The sequence below is a fragment of the Lolium rigidum genome, chromosome 1, assembly GCF_022539505.1.
Source record: "Lolium rigidum isolate FL_2022 chromosome 1, APGP_CSIRO_Lrig_0.1, whole genome shotgun sequence".
NCBI classification, from domain to species: Eukaryota; Viridiplantae; Streptophyta; class Magnoliopsida; order Poales; family Poaceae; genus Lolium; species Lolium rigidum.
Window position 1 is genome coordinate 19,960,692 of NC_061508.1, and position 17,848 is coordinate 19,978,539.

The 17,848-nt window shown below is 42.9% G+C and overlaps 1 protein-coding gene across 1 annotated transcript; it reads right to left on the reverse strand.

The window, feature by feature from the left end:
- Positions 1 to 13,979: 13,979 nt before the first annotated feature.
- Positions 13,980 to 15,705, reverse strand: LOC124668757 (probable inorganic phosphate transporter 1-8). Its single transcript, XM_047205796.1, has one exon. The coding sequence runs from the start codon at positions 15,703 to 15,705 to the stop codon at positions 14,095 to 14,097; it is 1,611 nt and encodes a 536-aa protein (XP_047061752.1). The 3' UTR covers positions 13,980 to 14,094.
- Positions 15,706 to 17,848: the final 2,143 nt, after the last annotated feature.

The following is a 17,848-nucleotide window of genomic DNA, read 5'->3' on the forward strand; positions in this document are numbered from 1 at the left end:
GCTTTATTTGCAAATTCACTTGGATTGATATTGTTCGCTGCAAATTCTCCATCATGGGTAAACCTCGCGATACTAAAGTCGCCATATTACCATCCACTACAAGAGAAGGTACAACTCGAGTACCTCTGCTCGCTCTTGATTCACCATCCGTGATAAGTAAACTTGTTTCACCACCACAAGCTTCACATGCTTGGTACTTCGCTAGATCTGAAAATTCCTCTTATAATTTTGATGATGCTTCTGCTGTGCTTGATAATGATGGTTCATTAGGATCTTTTCTAGATGCTACAATTGCTAGGTCTAGACAAATTGAAAATACTGAAACTCCTAATGAAAATGCTGCTACACCTGTTAATTCACCTGAGTCTGTTGAATACTCTAGTGATGATCTTGATGAAGATTATGTGGAACTTGATGATGATTTTATTGATAAATGCAATGCTACTACTGATGCAAGTAATATTAAAAAGCTTCTTGCACAACGTCTTCGTTAGATATAAGCTGTCTCCTGATCCTAAATTTGCCACATCTCCTATAAACATTAAGGATAAGGATTATGATTTTTCTCTTGATTTATCTCATATATCTATTGTTGAGAAAACACCTTTTTGTGGTACTGAAAAAGAAAGTGATGTAGAACACATGATTGAGCTGTCTACTCTGAGTAGTTTGTTTTCTGATGATGTTAAGAAGCGTACTTATTTCGTTGCTAAAATTTTCCCTTTCTCATTAAAGGATGATGTTAAAACTTGGTATAATAGTTTGCCACCTGATTCTATTGATAGTCCAAGTGATTTGCTTGATGTTTTCTTTCGGAAATACTTTCCTGCTAGTGCTCAACATATTGCTTTGCGAAGAATTTATAATTTTGACCAGGAAGATGGGGAGAAATTGCTCGAGGCTTAGGCGAGATTTTGCTCTCTTATTAGAGCTCGGCACTGGACATGATTTGGAAAAGCATGATTTACTTGATATATTTTATAGTGGACTAACCATTGAGTCTAGGGCATACCTGGATAGTTGTGCTGGTTGTGTTTTCAGAGAAAGAACTCCAGACGACGCTGAAGAATTATTGGCTAGAATAGGCCGAAATCAGGATGATTGGTCTACACCTAAACCAACCCCGACACCAATATTGAAGAAGAGGGGTATGATTAAATTAAATGATGAAGATATGAGGGAAGCCAAGAAATCTCTTAAAGAGAAGGGTATTAAATCCGAAGATGTGAAGAATTTATCTCGCATAGAAGATTTATGCAAGATAACTCCCCCTTCATCCATGATTGAGGTACACTCTCTTGAACGCTTTACTAGGGAAGATATTCCGTATTCAAAACCTCCTGATCAATGCTTAGATGAGTTTGATAATTATATTGTTAAGCAAAATAATTTTAATATGAGAGTAGAGAATCATTTAATGGAAAATTCTCGAGCTATTAGTGAATTGCATGGTATTGTGGAGAGAACCTCCAATGATGTTAAGATGCTTGTTAAACATTTTCATATGGTTCAAACTCAAATTGATCAACTCACTAAAGTGCAAAATGACTTGTTAAAAAATAATTCTAAATAAAAACATGCTTATGAAGTAACAACTAGAGGCGGTGTTTCTACCCAGGATCCTCTATATCCTGAAGGGCATCCCAAAAGAGTTGAACAAGATTCTCAACGAACTGAAACTAGTGCTCCATCTAAGAAAAAAGAAAAAGAAACATAAAACTGTTGTAGAATCCTTCGAGCACATTAATGATCCTAATAGTATTTCTATTTCGATGCTTTGAAGCCGAAAGTGGTAATGAACATGATAAAGATAATGATAAGAATGATGCTTCGATAAAGAAGAGGTTGAAGAAGAACCTCGAAAAGCATGCTAAAAATAAAAAGTATACTAAAGAAGATTTTATTGCTAAGAAACATGGTAATGAAAGAGAACCTTGGGTTCAAAAGCAAATGCCTTTTCCTGCTAAGAAACTAAAATCAAAGGAAGAAGAACACTATAATAAATTTTGTGATTGGATGAAACCTTTATTCTTGCAAATCCCTTTGATTGATGCTATTAAATTGCCTCCTTATTCAAAGTATATGAAAGATATTGTCTCTAACAAAAGGAAAATTCCTAATGAGGAGATTTCCACTATGCTTGCTAATTACTCTTTCAATGGCAAAGTTCCAAAGAAGCTTGGCGACCCAAGTATACCGACTATTCCTTGTTCTATTAAGAATAATTATGTTAGAACTGCTCTATGTGATTTGGGAGCAGGTGTTAGTGTTATGCCTTTTTCTCTTTATAAGAGACTTTATTTAGATAAGTTGATACCGCATCGATATATCTTTGCAAATGGTTGATAAATCTATTGCTATTCCTGTTGGTATATGTGAGGATGTTCCTGTTCAAGTTACTACTAATTGCTTAATATTAACTGATTTTGTTGTGTTGGAAATGCACGAAGATGATAATATGTCTATTATTCTTGGGAGACCTTTTCTTAACACCGCATGAGCTGTTATTGATTGCAATAAAGGAAAAGTTACTTTCAATGTCGATGACAAGGAGCATACCGTTTATTTTCCCAAGAGGATTGATAAAGTATGTGGAGTTAATACAATTTCTAATGTGAGAACTATCAAAGTGGGAACTATTGATTGTCCTATATATGAGCCTAAGCAAGGATATCAAAGTATTATGATTGGATCCATATCAATTCAATACAAGGTAACATGATTGATTTGAGGTTTATTTCTTCTTATGTCATGTAAAATTTATTTGGTGGCAAGACTTGATCAACCTTGTTAACAAGTACATTTTATATGCATAGAAGAGCTAAACAACACTTCTTTGTTCCTCCACTTGCTTTACTTGCTGTAGCACTACTTGATTTGCAAGATGCTTTAGTTGTTTAGAGGTTTGAAAATCTTTTTCTGCCCTGTAATAATAATTTTGACACCCAGAAATATGCGTTTTTCGAAGTTTTCAAAAATTCACAAAAATTATACCGTAGGTCTTATTATTCGAAGAAGCATCTGGGAGCACCTGGGGATGACCAGTGGGGCACCCTAGGGCTGCACCCCACCAGCCGGCGCGACCAGCAAGGGGGGCGCGCCACCCTGTGGTGTGGGCCCCTCCTTGCCCCACTACTTCATCTCTTCCTCCCATCTCACTCTCTCTCCGAAAAAAACTCGTACTCACTTTCTCTCACTCGCGTTTCTGCTCAAGAGCTCAAGATTTCTCGATCTCTTTGCTCAGCCCAGATTTACATGCTGAAATTTGGCACATTTGCTCTCCGGTATGTGACTCCTCCGATTATCCAAGTAGAATTTTGTTTGGTTGAGTATATCTTGAATATTTTGCTGCTGTAGGTAACATGTTTAGTGAGCTTGCATGCTTGTTCTAAGTGGTAAAAACTAGTTTTAATGCATGTTTAGTACCCTAGCAAGTTCCTATAGTAGTTTCCCTCAATTATATGTCACCAAATCAAATTTTATAATGTTTGTTGAAAATTTTCAGAAAAGGAAGATGGATAACTATAACTTTGGAGAAGTGTTTGAAAGAGAGACGACAAGCACGGGTAGGCCCTCAAGGTCATCCACTCGGATTAGACGATCCTCTAATGAGGATGTCATCGCACCGAGCTTCAAAGCCGAAGAGGACAATGGAGTCCCTAACGCTTCATCTTTTCCATGTTATAACATTTTGAGTAATGCAGGGTTGCTGGATGATTTCTTGGTCCTCGTCGGTAATGTGGGCTTAACCTCCTATATGGAGGACGAGAGGGATCAATACTACATGCTAACTAAAATCTTTGTTGAGAGCTTTCAGTTCAACAACAAGCACTACCAACCATCAGTTGCATTCAGGATCTATGGTAATCCTATCACTATGAAGTTGAAAGATTTTTGTACTGCATTGGATATTGCCCTGTATGTACAACGAAGAAGATCGAGAGCAATCCCAAGGCTTTGCTGGAGCTCTATCGAGGAGTCACCAATGATGATTGCCGCACCATTCAGCGCGGCAAGATAAGAAACATTCAACTCCCTGCTATTAAATATTTCGCTTACTATCTTGCTACTAGCATTCTTGGTAGGGAGAACACTAGCAATATTTCTAGTTATCATCTTGCTTTCCTAGTTGCTGCACTCACTGGAGAGACACCATATCATCTTGGTGATCTTGTTGCTCGCCGTCTGTCTAACAAGGGGCCTATTTTTGGAGGAATTGTTGCCTCACGCATGTTAGCATATCTAGATCTTCCTCTTGACCCTACTGATGTAAAATTAACTCCTATAAGGCTTGATATTGCTGCTATGAAGAGTCATCAATTTGTTACAACTGACTCTAGTTTAGATAATATTGTCTATAGAATGTTGTTTGCTGACGGGGATGAGAGGGAAATCCCTTTGCCGCAGCCAGATTTGTTCAGTATTCACAGGAAACCGTGGTCGCGCTCTAAGGAGGAGGTGGATGAGCAGGCTGAGGATACATGGGTTCCACCGGCGGCATGACTCCGAGGACGCCGAGCCCTCCTACGACTACACCGTCACGTATCCTCGGTGCTTCTTCCGGCACATACCCGAGAACAGGATCCATCTTCGTCGTACTACGGAGGTGCTACTTCATGGGCACCATGGGATTGATCTCCACTTAGGCCAAAAGCCTAAGCTTGGGGGAGGTATACCGGCATCACTCATTCTTTGCATATTATAGTTGCTGGATATTTGTACATACTTGTTTAGCTTCTTAAAGTGGTTTTCTAATAAGAGGAGATGATATTTGGGGAAGTGCTGATTGAAAACAGGTTACTGGACTGATACCAAAAAAATTCTCAAAAACAGCCAGAACGTTATTTTGCGAAGCCAATTTTTTTGCATGTTCCCCAGGTTATTATCTAACTTTCATTAGTTGAACACTTTTCGAGCTGAGCAGCGGAAGAATTTCTTAAAAATTGATTACTGTACTGCTGTCAAGTTTGACAAATTTCTGCTGCTTTGTGTTTATGTCACTCTTTTCGTTTTCATTCTCTTGTTTTTGCTTTGTTTCTTTCCTAAAACACAAAAAGTCCAAAAATATTTCTGTTGTTTCTCTTTAATATTTGTTTATTTTGGTTTGTTGCTTTTATTTCGCTTTATTTGCTATCGTTGGTTTGCTATAAGAAAATCCAAAAAGATTTTGCTTTGTTTGCTTGTTTCCTTTTGTTCTTGTTCCCAATTCGAAAACACCAAAAATATTTGCTGTTCTTCTTTGGTTTTGTAAAGTTTATTATGGAGTTCAGTGGTCTTCGGTGGCGGGAGCTTGGTTTTCATTTCATATTATTCAAGCTACACAAGTGAAAGGCAATAATGACGATCTACGACAATTCGACTTGTGGTGAGAGGTCTGGTATGAACTCTATTTGTTTTCATTTTTGTACATATACTCATCCATGTGAGCATGCTTAGTTGGTTCATGTGAGGTATATGTCATTTAAGAAAGTTTAGTAGTTCATGATCTCTCATGTTTAGCTCCAATTTATTAATATGAGTAGCATGTCATAAATATTTGCTTGCATTGTTTTATTCATAGATAGATATGACATTGTGGTATCCTCCTCTGAATAATTCACTTGAATCAACTTGGCACATCCTCACGCATGCATATGACTGAACAAAAATTCAATTAAGCCTCGATGATTTACTTTACCTCAGAGTTCTTGTATCACTTTTATGCCTCCGTTAATTTATTTTGTCGCAAGCATGATTATGACGATTCATTGCTCTCTTGATTGTCGCTTCCCAGTCTATTGCTAGCCTTCACTTGTACTGAGCGGGAACACTGCTCGTGCTTCCAAACCCCTGAAAACCAAGTTATTCCAAAGTGTCCACCATAAATACATATGCATGGCATTTCAAACCGTTCCAAGTAAATTCTCATGTGCTACCTTTAAACCTTCAAAATACTTCTAAATTTGTGTTGATGTTTTATAGCTCATGAGGAAATATGTGGTGTTTATCTTTCAATCTTGTCATTTACTCCTGACAGACTTTCATAATGGACTAGTGGCACATCCGCTTATCCAAAACGGGGTTCCCAGCCCCAATTAATCAACTTTCATTAATAATTCTCTTCACATGTTTTGCCCTGATTTATCAGTAAGCAACTTAAATTGCAAATAGACACTCCTCCATGGTATGTGATTGATGGAAGGCAACCGAGGATTCGGTTAGCCATGGCTTGTGTAAGCAAAGGTTGGGGGGAGTGTCATCCATAATGAAACTAAAATATATGTGTAAACAAAAGAGAAGAGAGATGATTTACCTTGCTGGTAGAGATAACGTCCTTCATGGGAGCCGCTCTTGAAAGTACTGGTTGACGAGGTAGTTAGAGTACCCACTATCATTCGTTGACAACAACAAACACCTCTCAAAAAAATTTACTCCTGTTTTACAAATGAAAAGCTCTAGCACATGTTAATCCCTGCTTCCCTCTGCGAAGGGTCAATCTTTTACTTTTACATTGAGTCTCCATCCTTTCTTTGAGCACCTTCTTGAGAGCACAACTGTCAAGTATAATATGCTTGTCCCAAAATATGATTAACTGTGGTATAACTTTGATGCTTTTATCTTTGATAATCTCTACTTCCAGTCTTTCCATGAACTTCAAAGGTGCCCGAGCATTTATGTTTTGCTGTACAAATACGGGCAAGCGAGTTACCACTTTATCATATCCTTTTATGAACATTGCAATCTTGCTGATAGATATGATTCATGATGCTTATTATTAATTTGTTGGTACCTTTTCCATGATTGACATAGCTATTAGATGATTTTATTTGCATGTATCTTGTTATGAATTGCTTAAGTACTTGTCCATGTCATGAGAATATTTACATCATATGAACAAATGTGTTCGTGAAAGTTCTTTTATCGCACTCAGTTGTTAACTGAATTGCTTGAGGACAAGCAATAAGCTAAGCTTGGGGCGAGTTGATACGTCCAAAACATATCTACTTTCCCGAACACTTTTGCTATTGTTTTGCCTCTAATTTGTGTATTTTGGATACAACTAACACGGACTAACGCTGTTTTCAGCAGAATTGCTCTGGTGTCTCGTTTTTGTGCAGAAATTCAACTTTCAGGAAAATCCCCGGAATTAATTCCCAAGGGCTTATTTTTCCAGAAGATTCACGGAGCCAGAAGGGCAAGCCAGGGGGGGCCCACGACCCCCACACCATGGGCCAGCGCGGCATGGAAGGGGAGCGTGCCGCCCTATGGTGAGGCCGCCTCGGCCAGCCTCTGACGCCCCCTTTTCGACTACTTAACGTCTTCGATCTTAAAACGCACGGGGGGTTAGACGAAATCGCCAGAAGACATCCAGAACACCGCCGCCATCGCGAAACTCCGTCTCGGGATCAGAAACTCCGTTCTGGCACTCCGCCGGGACGGGGAATTGGAGGAGATCATCGCCATCATCACCACCGACGCCTCTCCATCGACCAGCCATGTTTCCCCCATCCATGTGTGAGTAATTCCCCCGCTGTAGGCTGAAGGGGATGGTAGGGATTGGATGAGATTGGTCATGTAATAGCATAAGATTGTTAGGGCATAGTGCCTAGTGTCCGTAATTGGTACTTTTATGATATTGTTGCAACTTGTTATGCTTAATGCTTGTCACTAGGGCCCGAGTGCCATGATCTCAGATCTGAACATGTTATCAATTCATGATGATATTCATTGCTTTATGATCTTACTCGCAAGTTGTATACACGTATTGTTGTCCGGAACCCGAGGCCCCAAAGTGACAGAAATTGGGACAACCGAAGGGGAAGACGGTGATATGAGGATCACATGTGTTCACGGAGTGTTAATGCTTTGCTCCGGTGCTCTATTAAAAGGAGTACCTTAATTTCCAGTAGATTCCCTAGAGGCCCGGCTGCCACCGGTTGGTAGGACAAAAGATGTTGTGCAAGTTTCTCATTGCGAGCACGTACGACTAAATATGGAACACATGCCTATTGATTGATTAGTACTTGGATACCGTTTTATTACTATCTGCAAATGCCCTACCTTGATTGTTACATGAGTTTCTCTCATCCATGCAACGCCCGTTCATCCATCCATGTGCCTACAATATTTTAATCCTGCTGTTTACTATAATCACTACTGCTGTCTTTGTTACACTGCTGCTCGATATTTCACTACGCTACTTGCTATAAAACTGTTACTACTCGATAAAGTCTTGCGAGCAAGTCTGTTTCAGGTGCAACTGAATTGACAACTCCGCTGTTAAGGCTTACAAATATTCTTTGGCTCCCCTTGTGTCGAATCAATAAATTGGGTTTTACTTCCCTCGAAGACTGTTGCGATCCCCTATACTTGTGGGTCATCAACCGCCGACTTTATTCAGGTCGGGCCCCCACGTCGGCGACCATCCCAGGCTAGCCACAGTTACCGCCGGAGACACCAAGCGCAGATCGCGTTGTCTGGAGACACCGCACACGCCCTGGGCACCGCCACAGCCGAGAACCAGCCCTCCACCGGCGACATCAGCCGCCGCCGGCTTCCACGCCTCTCCGCCTCGCCGCCAGAACGCGGTGACAGATCGAAAGACCCACCACCACCATCCGCAAGACGACCATCTCCGGCGAAGAAGAGGGCCGCCTCCACCGTCGAACCCAAGGCTGCTGCCCCGGGCGACCTTGTGCCGCGGGAGAAGCCCAAGATCCCCTCCACGCACCGGCGATAGGCGGGAGGATAGTGGCGCAGATCAAGGACCTGGCCGCCGCCTGATAACCCACAAGTATAGGGGATCGCAACAGTCTTGGAGGGAAGTAAAACCCAAATTTATTGATTCGACACAAGGGGAGGTAAAGAATACTTATAAGCCTTAACAACTGAGTTGTCAATTCAGCTGCACCTGGAAAAGCACTAGTAACAAGGGTGATGTGAAAGTAGCAGTAATATGAGAGCAGTAGTAACAGTAACACAGCAGCAGTAACAGTAATATGAGAGCAATGGCACCAGAAAATAGTTGATACTACTTCCAATGACATGTAGAACGAGTATATGATGATCAGAGATGGACCGGGGTTCCCAGCTATCCACACTAGTGGTAACTCTCTAGTAACAAGTGTTGGGTGAACAAATTACAGTTGGGCAATTGATAGGATTGAAATAGCATTAAGACAGAACATCAAGATTATTAATCATGTAGGCATGTTTTCCATATATAGTCATACTTGCTCGCAATGAGAAACTTGTACAACATCTTTTGTCCTACCAGCCGGTGGCAGCTAGGACCTCTAGGGAATCTACTGGAAATTAAGATACTCCTTTTAATAGAGCACCGGAGCAAAGCATTAACACTTGGTGAAAACATGTGATCCTCATATCTAAGCCTTCCCCTCCAGTTATCCCAGTTGCTATCACTCTGAGGCCTCGGGTTCCGGACATAGACACGTGCAAACAACTTGTAGATACAATCTAAGCAATAAGTATAGAGCTTAAATCTAAGATCATGCCACTCGGGCCCTAGTGACAAGCATTAAACACAACAAGATTGCAGCAACAATAACTTCACAAACTTTATAGATAGACTAATCATAATGTAACAATCCATCGGATCCCAACAAACATAACACCGATTACATCAGATGAATCTCAATCATGTAAGGCAGCTCATGAGATCATTGTATTGAAGTACATGGAGGAGAGAGTACCAACTAGCTACAGCTAGAACCCGTAGTCCATGGGGGAAGTACTCACGGAGCATGATGGAGGCGGTGGCGTTGATGGAGATGGCTTCCGGGGGCACTTCCCCGTCCCGGCGGCGTACCGGAACAGAGACTTCTGTCCCCCGAAACGGAGTTTCGCGATGGTGGCGGCGCCCCTGGAGTCTTTCTGGAGTTTCGTCAATTGGTATCGCGTTTTTAGGTCGAAAGGGGTCTTATAGGCGAAGAGGCGGAGTCGGAAGGGCGCCAGGGCTCCCTCCCCATAGGCCGGCGCGACCAGGGTGGAGCCCGCGTGGCCCTGTCGTGTGGGGCCCCCTGGTCCATCTTTGTCTCCCCTTCTGTGTTCTGGAATCTTCCGGGAAAAATAAGATACTGGGTCTTTGTTTTGTCGAATTCCGAGAATATTGCCCGAACAGCCTTTCTGGAACCAAAAACAACAGAAACTGGCACTGTGGCATCTTGTTAATAGGTTAGTTCCGGAAAACGCATAAAAACATTATAAAGTGCGAGCAAAACATGTAAGTATTGTCATAAAACAAGCATGGAACATCAGAAATTATAGGTACGTTGGAGACGTATCACCGCCCACCACCAGCCACCTCCGACGTGCCACGGTGAGGAGCCGACATGAGATGGGGGATCGAAGCGCAGACCAAGGTCTGGCGGCCGCCGCCCAGCACCATCCACGTCCGATCCGGTCGCAGCGTCGAGGAGGGATTCCGGCCGCCGTCCCCAACGCAACAACGAGGAAGGGTCGCCGCCGCCACGCCCCACGGTCTTTGCCCGGCAGCGCTACCGGCGGCGGGAGGCGATTAGGGTTGGGAGGGGGTGCAGGAAGGGGTTCGGATTATTTTTCATAGCTGCATGCCACATGCAATTGAAAAAATCTCAGTTGCAACTCCACTTAGAGCATCTCTAACAGATCTCGTAAAAGGCCGAACTAAAAAACTTGCAGTTCAGATCTCCCAAAATCGTGTTTTTGGTTTGGAAAAGGGCTGGCGCAGAACAAAGCCCGTAAACCAAAACTGTAAAACAGAATATTTCATGCCATTCCTTGGGACAATTTTTCCATATCCAATGCATACAATTAACACTACCAAGCATACTAGGCCAACCCCTTTTCTCATTTGCCTCCATCAATCTTTTTGTGTCATCTTCATTGGGGGCTCGAAGATACATTGGACCAAACAACTTGATAATCATCCGAGCGAACCTACGCACGGAATCCGTGGTTGTATCTTCACCAATTCAAAGATACTCATTGGTTGAATGTAGTTGCGGCCCATCACCAAGCCGCGGCTCTGATTCAGCAGCCTCGCGTGATCCTCCAGCTCCTTGACGGCGAGAAGGAGGATGACGGTCTCGGTGTCATCGTCCTGGAGAAGATCGTCGAGGTCCGAATCGTCCGAGAAGGTTGAATCTGACAGATCAACATCAGGGAAATCATCGGTGGAGCTCATCCTCGATTCGGCCGGCGCGTCGGCGGGCGAGCAGCGGAGGTGAAGGAGGAGACGCATGCGGAATGCGGGACAACCAACCGGGCTCTGCGTCGGCGGATTCGCTCGAATCGGGAGGTGCGGTGGCGGTGGTGGAATCTAGTGGTGGCACGGAGAAGTGGGATGAGAGCGAGCGGTTGGGTGAGCTGAACCTTCCACGTGCCCTAAATATAAATTCACGTTTCAGTTCGGCCTTTCGACACCTACAAGTAGGGATCGAGTTGTGTTTTCGGGCTGGGACTGTAATTATTTTTTCGGGCTGGCCTCGCTTACGGTTACTGATCTGCGCCCTTTCGCGAACTGAACCTGTAAATTTACGGTTATAGTTTTCGGCATTTTATGAGCTCTGTTAGAGATACTCTTACAACTAAAAGTCACTTGTAACTTAACTACTCATATGCTTGAATCACGTTGCAATCAAATTGGTATGAGCTGATGTAGCAAACCAACTTAACAATATAGATATTAATACGAATAAACAACCAATTGAATAAACACAAAAAACTTTAGGGCCCGACTATGTACAAAGCGCCCCTCTGACCAGCACGTGTGCATTGAGAGAATAAGGGAAAACTTGCTTATGTCTTTCGTATTGAATGCAAAAAAAAAAATGGTTTGTAGCTTAAATCGTTCCATTTCCGTCCCTATTGTAACATGCTTGATTATTAATAAACAACAAGATCCACATGCACATTATATTTAAAAATGTATTTGTTCAAGAAATGATACACTTATCAGACGGTTGCCAATTATAATGTATCCTAAAGAGGTATAGTAAGCAACTAATATGCATGTTTAGAAGAACAATATAAAATAGAAAACATAGCCTAAATTAGTGTAAGCAAAGTTTTAATATACATGTTTAGATACGAAGTAAAATATGTAATACCTAGCTAAACTACACTTTGATAAATATCATGTGTATTTGCTACGTTTGGACGCGAATGAGGTAAATGTGAACACGAAAAGGGATTTTCTAATACGAGAATCAATTTTTTTCTTCTTTCGGGACTCCATCGATAGATTTATTGTTTACCTTGGTAGCGACAGTTTGCTATTGCATTTTTCTTGTTGGGTTGGCCCATTTGGTGTTCGTGTTTTTAACTTGTATACACTTTTAGGTTGAAACATACAAATCCATACAACTTGAATGATTTTCTCTGGTTGTTATTATACTACCTAGGTGTGCAATTGCAGAGGCATGTATTACATGTATATGTGCGATTGCAAACGTATATGAGTAATTGCACACGAACATGTAATTACATGTATTTGTACATGATTGCCGCCGTATATGTACAATTGCACGTGGAGGTGTAATTCCGTAATTACACATAACTATGTGTCTAACTACTCACGGATCTGTAATCTCACACAACTTTAAATATATATAATGTTTTTTATTTTATTTTTCCATAAATATGATTTATAATTTTTATGTGTATTTACATGTAGATGTGCAATTGCACATATTTATGTAACTGAAAATTGTTGATATTTTTTATGCGTTCAGATGTAGACGTAGATGTGGTGCAACTACCGCAATTTTATATGAATATGTAATTGCATATATATTTGTAATTTTAAACTTGGTATACTCTTTTTTTATAGATTTTATCTTTTTTTATTTTATGGTAACTTGTAACTAGGCTTGAAGTTATTTTTATTTTTAACTTTGTTATTGAACTTCTAATTACCCATTGATAAAAGGCCTAAGAAGGAGAAAAGGCTCAAGGATCTCTCATAGATCGCTGTTGAGGTAATTGACCGAGAATTAACATAATTCCTGGCCGATCGGGAGCTAGGCGCGTCCTTGCTAATATGTATACTTGTGCCCTTTATTGAATATATATGGATGGGCGAGTAGTAGAAGAAATTATGCCATAAATTGTTGCACTGTATGTGAAGACAAAATCGATCGTCACCTATACCTTAAGATGGATCCAAATACTTAGACATCACAATCCGAGTGACTGCTGGAGAGAGAAATTGGAGACACACATCTTCTTTGATACTATTCTCCCTGCAACTAAATCAAAATCGAAAATAAAAAAGGAGTATCCACTAAGCAAGTAGCAGTAACTAGAACGGATAACAAATTGCCTAATTTATGATGGCAATTGTAAGAAAAAAAATCATTATAGGAAGGACGGAGATGCTTATGCTATGCTGCCCTTCCCTGCAACTGAATCAAAATGAAAAGTAAGGAGAAAATATGAATAAACAAAAGACTGTGATTCATTTACATCGTCATCTGAGGTAGGAGATAAAAACAATATAGGATTGAATGAATCATGAGAAACTTGCAGTTAACAAATGAAATACGGTGAGATGTACCTTTCATTACGAGAGTATGGCACATTAATAGTTCGTGCTGAATCATATCGACGGACTGCATGACTTTTCATGTGTAAGCTACTTCCATAATGTTTGTAGAATATCTCGTGGCTGTTTTTTTTATACAAGTTATTTTACGTATGGGCATTTAACTAGTACAAAATAAATCATTATCATGACATATACAAATTACATGTCCTGACGGCCTACGCCATTGACAGCTACACGGGCGCCACCAATCTCGTACTCCCGGTCACATCTGCTCAATTTCAAGTACAAATTGGCACGAACGAACTCCCACAGGTATTCAGGCCATCGTCACGCAAAATGTAAAAAATCAGCCCAACCCAACAATTAGCAAACAAACATTTTTCTCTCAAAAAAAAAAAAAAAAAACCAACACAACATTTAGTGTTCATATTACAGAATCCAACAAAAAAAATCAAATTGTACATTGGACGAAACTGAGCAGAAGCTTGACTTACATGCACAAAGAAGTAATAGCATATCCAAATTCCAAAAGACTATGGACTTCTCAGTTCTCACATACGGCCGTTCTACGCCATCGACGGCTGCACTTTGGGCTCGCGTGCCTCGTCCTCGTTGTCCTCGGCCTCGCCGGACATCTCCTCGAGCGACTTTCCGTTGGCCTCGGGCACGAGGAATGTGAAGGCGAAACCGAGTAGGTTGATCCCGGCGAGGACGAAGAGCGAGTTACGGATGCCAATCCCGGGCTTGTACCCGGCGTCAGGCTTGTGTGGGTCCTGCGCGGCGTACAGGAACCCGAAGGCCCCGATCATGGCTCCGGCCTTACCGGCAGCGGCTGATATTCCATGGCACGTCGACCGAAGCCTCGCCGGGAAGATCTCGGCCGGCACGACGAATGTGGTTGCGTTGGGCCCGAAGTTGGCGAAGAAGAAGGTGAAGCCGTACATGATGACGAAGCCGACCTGGTTGCCGGGCGTCGTCCAGTGGTGGTATGGGATGGCGAGGCCGAGCATGAAGGCGGTCATCATGAAGAAGCCCATGAGCTGGATGGCGAAGCGGCCAACGACGTCGATGAGGAAGACGGTGAACCAGTAGCCAGGCACGGTGCCGCAGAGCGCGAGGAGCGTCTGCGCGCGGGAGATGCGGAACACCTCGTCGAGCGCGCTCATGGTTTTCGCCTTGTGGATCCAGTTGATGGCGGTGAAGATGTCCTTCTGGAACAGGTTCTGGCTGTAGAAGGCGATGTCGAGGAGGAACCACGTGGTGGCCGTGCCGACGAGGTGGAGACCGTGGCGTCGCGCGAACTGCGGGGAGAAGAGGCCGAACTCGTTGTTGCCACGGCTGACCATCTCCTCCATCTTCTTGGATTCATCCTCGAGCTGCACGTTCAGCACTTTGGACATGTCGGCCGCCGCTAGCTTGGCGTCCTTGGCGACGAGGGCGGTGTAGCGCGCCGTCTCCGGCATCTTCATGCGCCAGTAGTAGGTGAGCAGGGCCGGCACGGCGCCGAGCATGAGGATGATGCGCCAGACAAAGTCGGCTTCCGACCCTATGGACCCTGCGGCGTTGTCCTGGTAGGCCGGTTTCTGGTATGCGGCCCGGAAGGCAGCGGAGATTATGAGAGTGACGATGCCGCCGGCGAGGATGCCGAAGCCCTGCATGGCGAAGACAGCGGCGATGAAGGCGCCGCGGGTTTTCTTGTTGGCGTACTCGGACATGATGGTGGCGGACAACGGGTAGTCGCCGCCGATGCCGAAGCCGAGCCAGAAGCGGAAGAAGCAGAGCGTGGCCATGACGCTCTTGGGAGTGTGGGCCAAGGAGAGGCCGGACCCGAGGGAGCAGATGACCATGAGTACCAACGTCATCCCGTAGACGCTCTTGCGGCCGAGCTTGTCGCCCAGCCAGCCGAAGAAGAGCTGGCCGGAGAGCGTGCCACAGAAGGCCACGCCGTTGACCGCCGCGGCCACGCCGGGAGGCAGGGTGCCGGGGTTCGGCAGGGACGGGTCGGTGTAGTATATCCGGCCGAGCAGCTTGGTGACGAGGGAGATGCAGAAGAGGTCGTAGGCGTCGGTGAAGAAGCCCATGCCGGCGACAACGATGGCCGTGAAGTGGTACCATTGCGTCTTGGCCGCGTCGAGCGCGCTGAGCACCTGCAGCCCTTGCTGCTCCGACCGCGCCATGCTTGCTGCACCGAGGACCGTGTTGGGGAATCTGCTGGTCTGTGCTCAAATGCCGCGGCTGCTGCGGGTATAAATACTAGCTATCTCCTCTCTGAACTCACGGCTCAAGTTCCAGCTGTACCAACCATTGCTGATCGGGTTTGCGGCGGACAAGGACATGATGGTGGACTTTGGGGATCGCAGTGTTAGTTGAACTTGCTTGTTGTTGATAATGGAGCTCCAGCCATCAAAACGATGCTATAAATTAAGTATTGGTATCTCCATTCAGATGAGCCCCAAAGTCCACGGTTTTCACGGTGTCTAATTTCTCGGATCCGTTCCTATCCTTATGATACTCCACTTCTACTACTCGTCAACCGGTGGCGACATTGACAATAGTACTTGTGATATCTTCCTGTCGTAGAATCGCGTCTTTCACGTGAACCTACATTTTATTTTTCGAGCTTGAGGACAGTCGAGTATGAAAGGTTTCATTGACGAGCCCATTTAAATGATTTATACATGATTTGGAATGGAATATGTTTCTTGGTTTGCGAGAAGATCTTTTACAGAAAAAAGATATTACCTTCATTTCAAAAACGGACAATATGCCGGCAGAACGAGTTCGAGCGGGAGTGCCCGCGGGACGCGGATCCCGTGTTGCTAGGGTTTTTCTCGTGTGAGGCCCGGCAATTTCTATTTTTTCCTTTTTTTGGAAAAAGGTTAGGCCGTTCAGATTCAAATAGATGAACCAGATCCCGTCACACCGAGATAACCAAATTTGGACCGGCGAGATCATGTACTCCGGGTAGGCCACCAGGCAAAAAGGGGGGAGGCTAGTCAATCTCATGTTATCAATGGTCGGCCTAGACCTGCCTGGCCGAGGTTGGTGGAGTAGGAACCAGGCCAAGATCGAGACAGAATAAAGTTGAGATCAAGCCGAGGATATCTCCAAGGATAATTTAGAATCTTATTTGTAACCCACCTAAAGTCTGATCTGTAATATCATGATGCAATCTACTTACAGACATAGCAACCAACTCGCCACCTGTAAGGGCATGTACAATGGTGAGAGAAGTTGTGCTAAGAGATGATCTCTTATCTAAGATATCACCATTGTACATGCCCTAACCCGAGGTCCTCCTCTACATATAAAGGACCTCGGAAGACGCCGAGCACCACATGCATTAGACTAGTCATAATGGAGAGTAATATAGAGTAGTGTCATGCATTTGACACTAGTTTATATACTTCTTCATAGTGCATAGTAAATTAGATGTAGTACTCCCTCCGTATCGGTTTAACAGGCGCGCACGCAGTTTAAGACAAAGTTTGACCACTAATTTTGTTAATAAAATATAAATTATTTGTATAAGAAATCTATACCATTAGATTCATATTCAAACAAGGTTTTCGATAATATAATTTTTGTGACATATATATTTTATATTTTATTGACCAAATTAATGGTCAAAGCAAATTCTTAAACTACGTGCGCACCTGTTAAACCGATACGGAGGGACTATCATGCATGAATGTATTAATTAGCTTGGACTTATTGTACCCTGAAATATGTGATGTTATGGCAACATTGTTAGTTACCACAACCATCTTTTTCTTCATTTAATGACATGTCATATCATTAAAATATCTAGTTGGCAACTCTTCCATGTTAGTACCTTAGTTAATCCCACTACAAGTATCTTACTATGAGAACTCACTTAAGATCCACCATAGAATCGCGTCTTTCACGCGAAAAAACAATTTATTTTTCGAAACTAAAATTCTCCCTTCGGATCAGTTTAATGGAGTGCACACAGTGTAAGACAAACTCTGACCATAAATTAATCAAACAAAAAATTTACCATTAAATCCATATTAAAAAATTAATTATATAATTTTTGTGACATAGTATAATTTATATTTTATTTATCAAAATGATAGTCATGTCTGCTAGTCAGAAGGAAGTAGTACAATCAATTTTGAAAGGTTTCATTGAGGAGCCCATTTAATGATTTGGAATGAAACATGTTCCTTGGTTTGCGAGAAGATCTTTTGCTTTCGCGGAGAACATAAGATCTTGCCGGTATACGGTGTACTGCTTACATTCATTGAGTTGGTTTTGTACAATAGGAAGGCTGATCTCATAGTGTATAGTATTATA

Bases quoted from the DNA above. Each gene is read 5' to 3' on its own strand.
- LOC124668757 (XM_047205796.1), bottom strand. From the start codon at position 15,705: ATGGCGCGGTCGGAGCAGCAAGGGCTGCAGGTGCTCAGCGCGCTCGAC.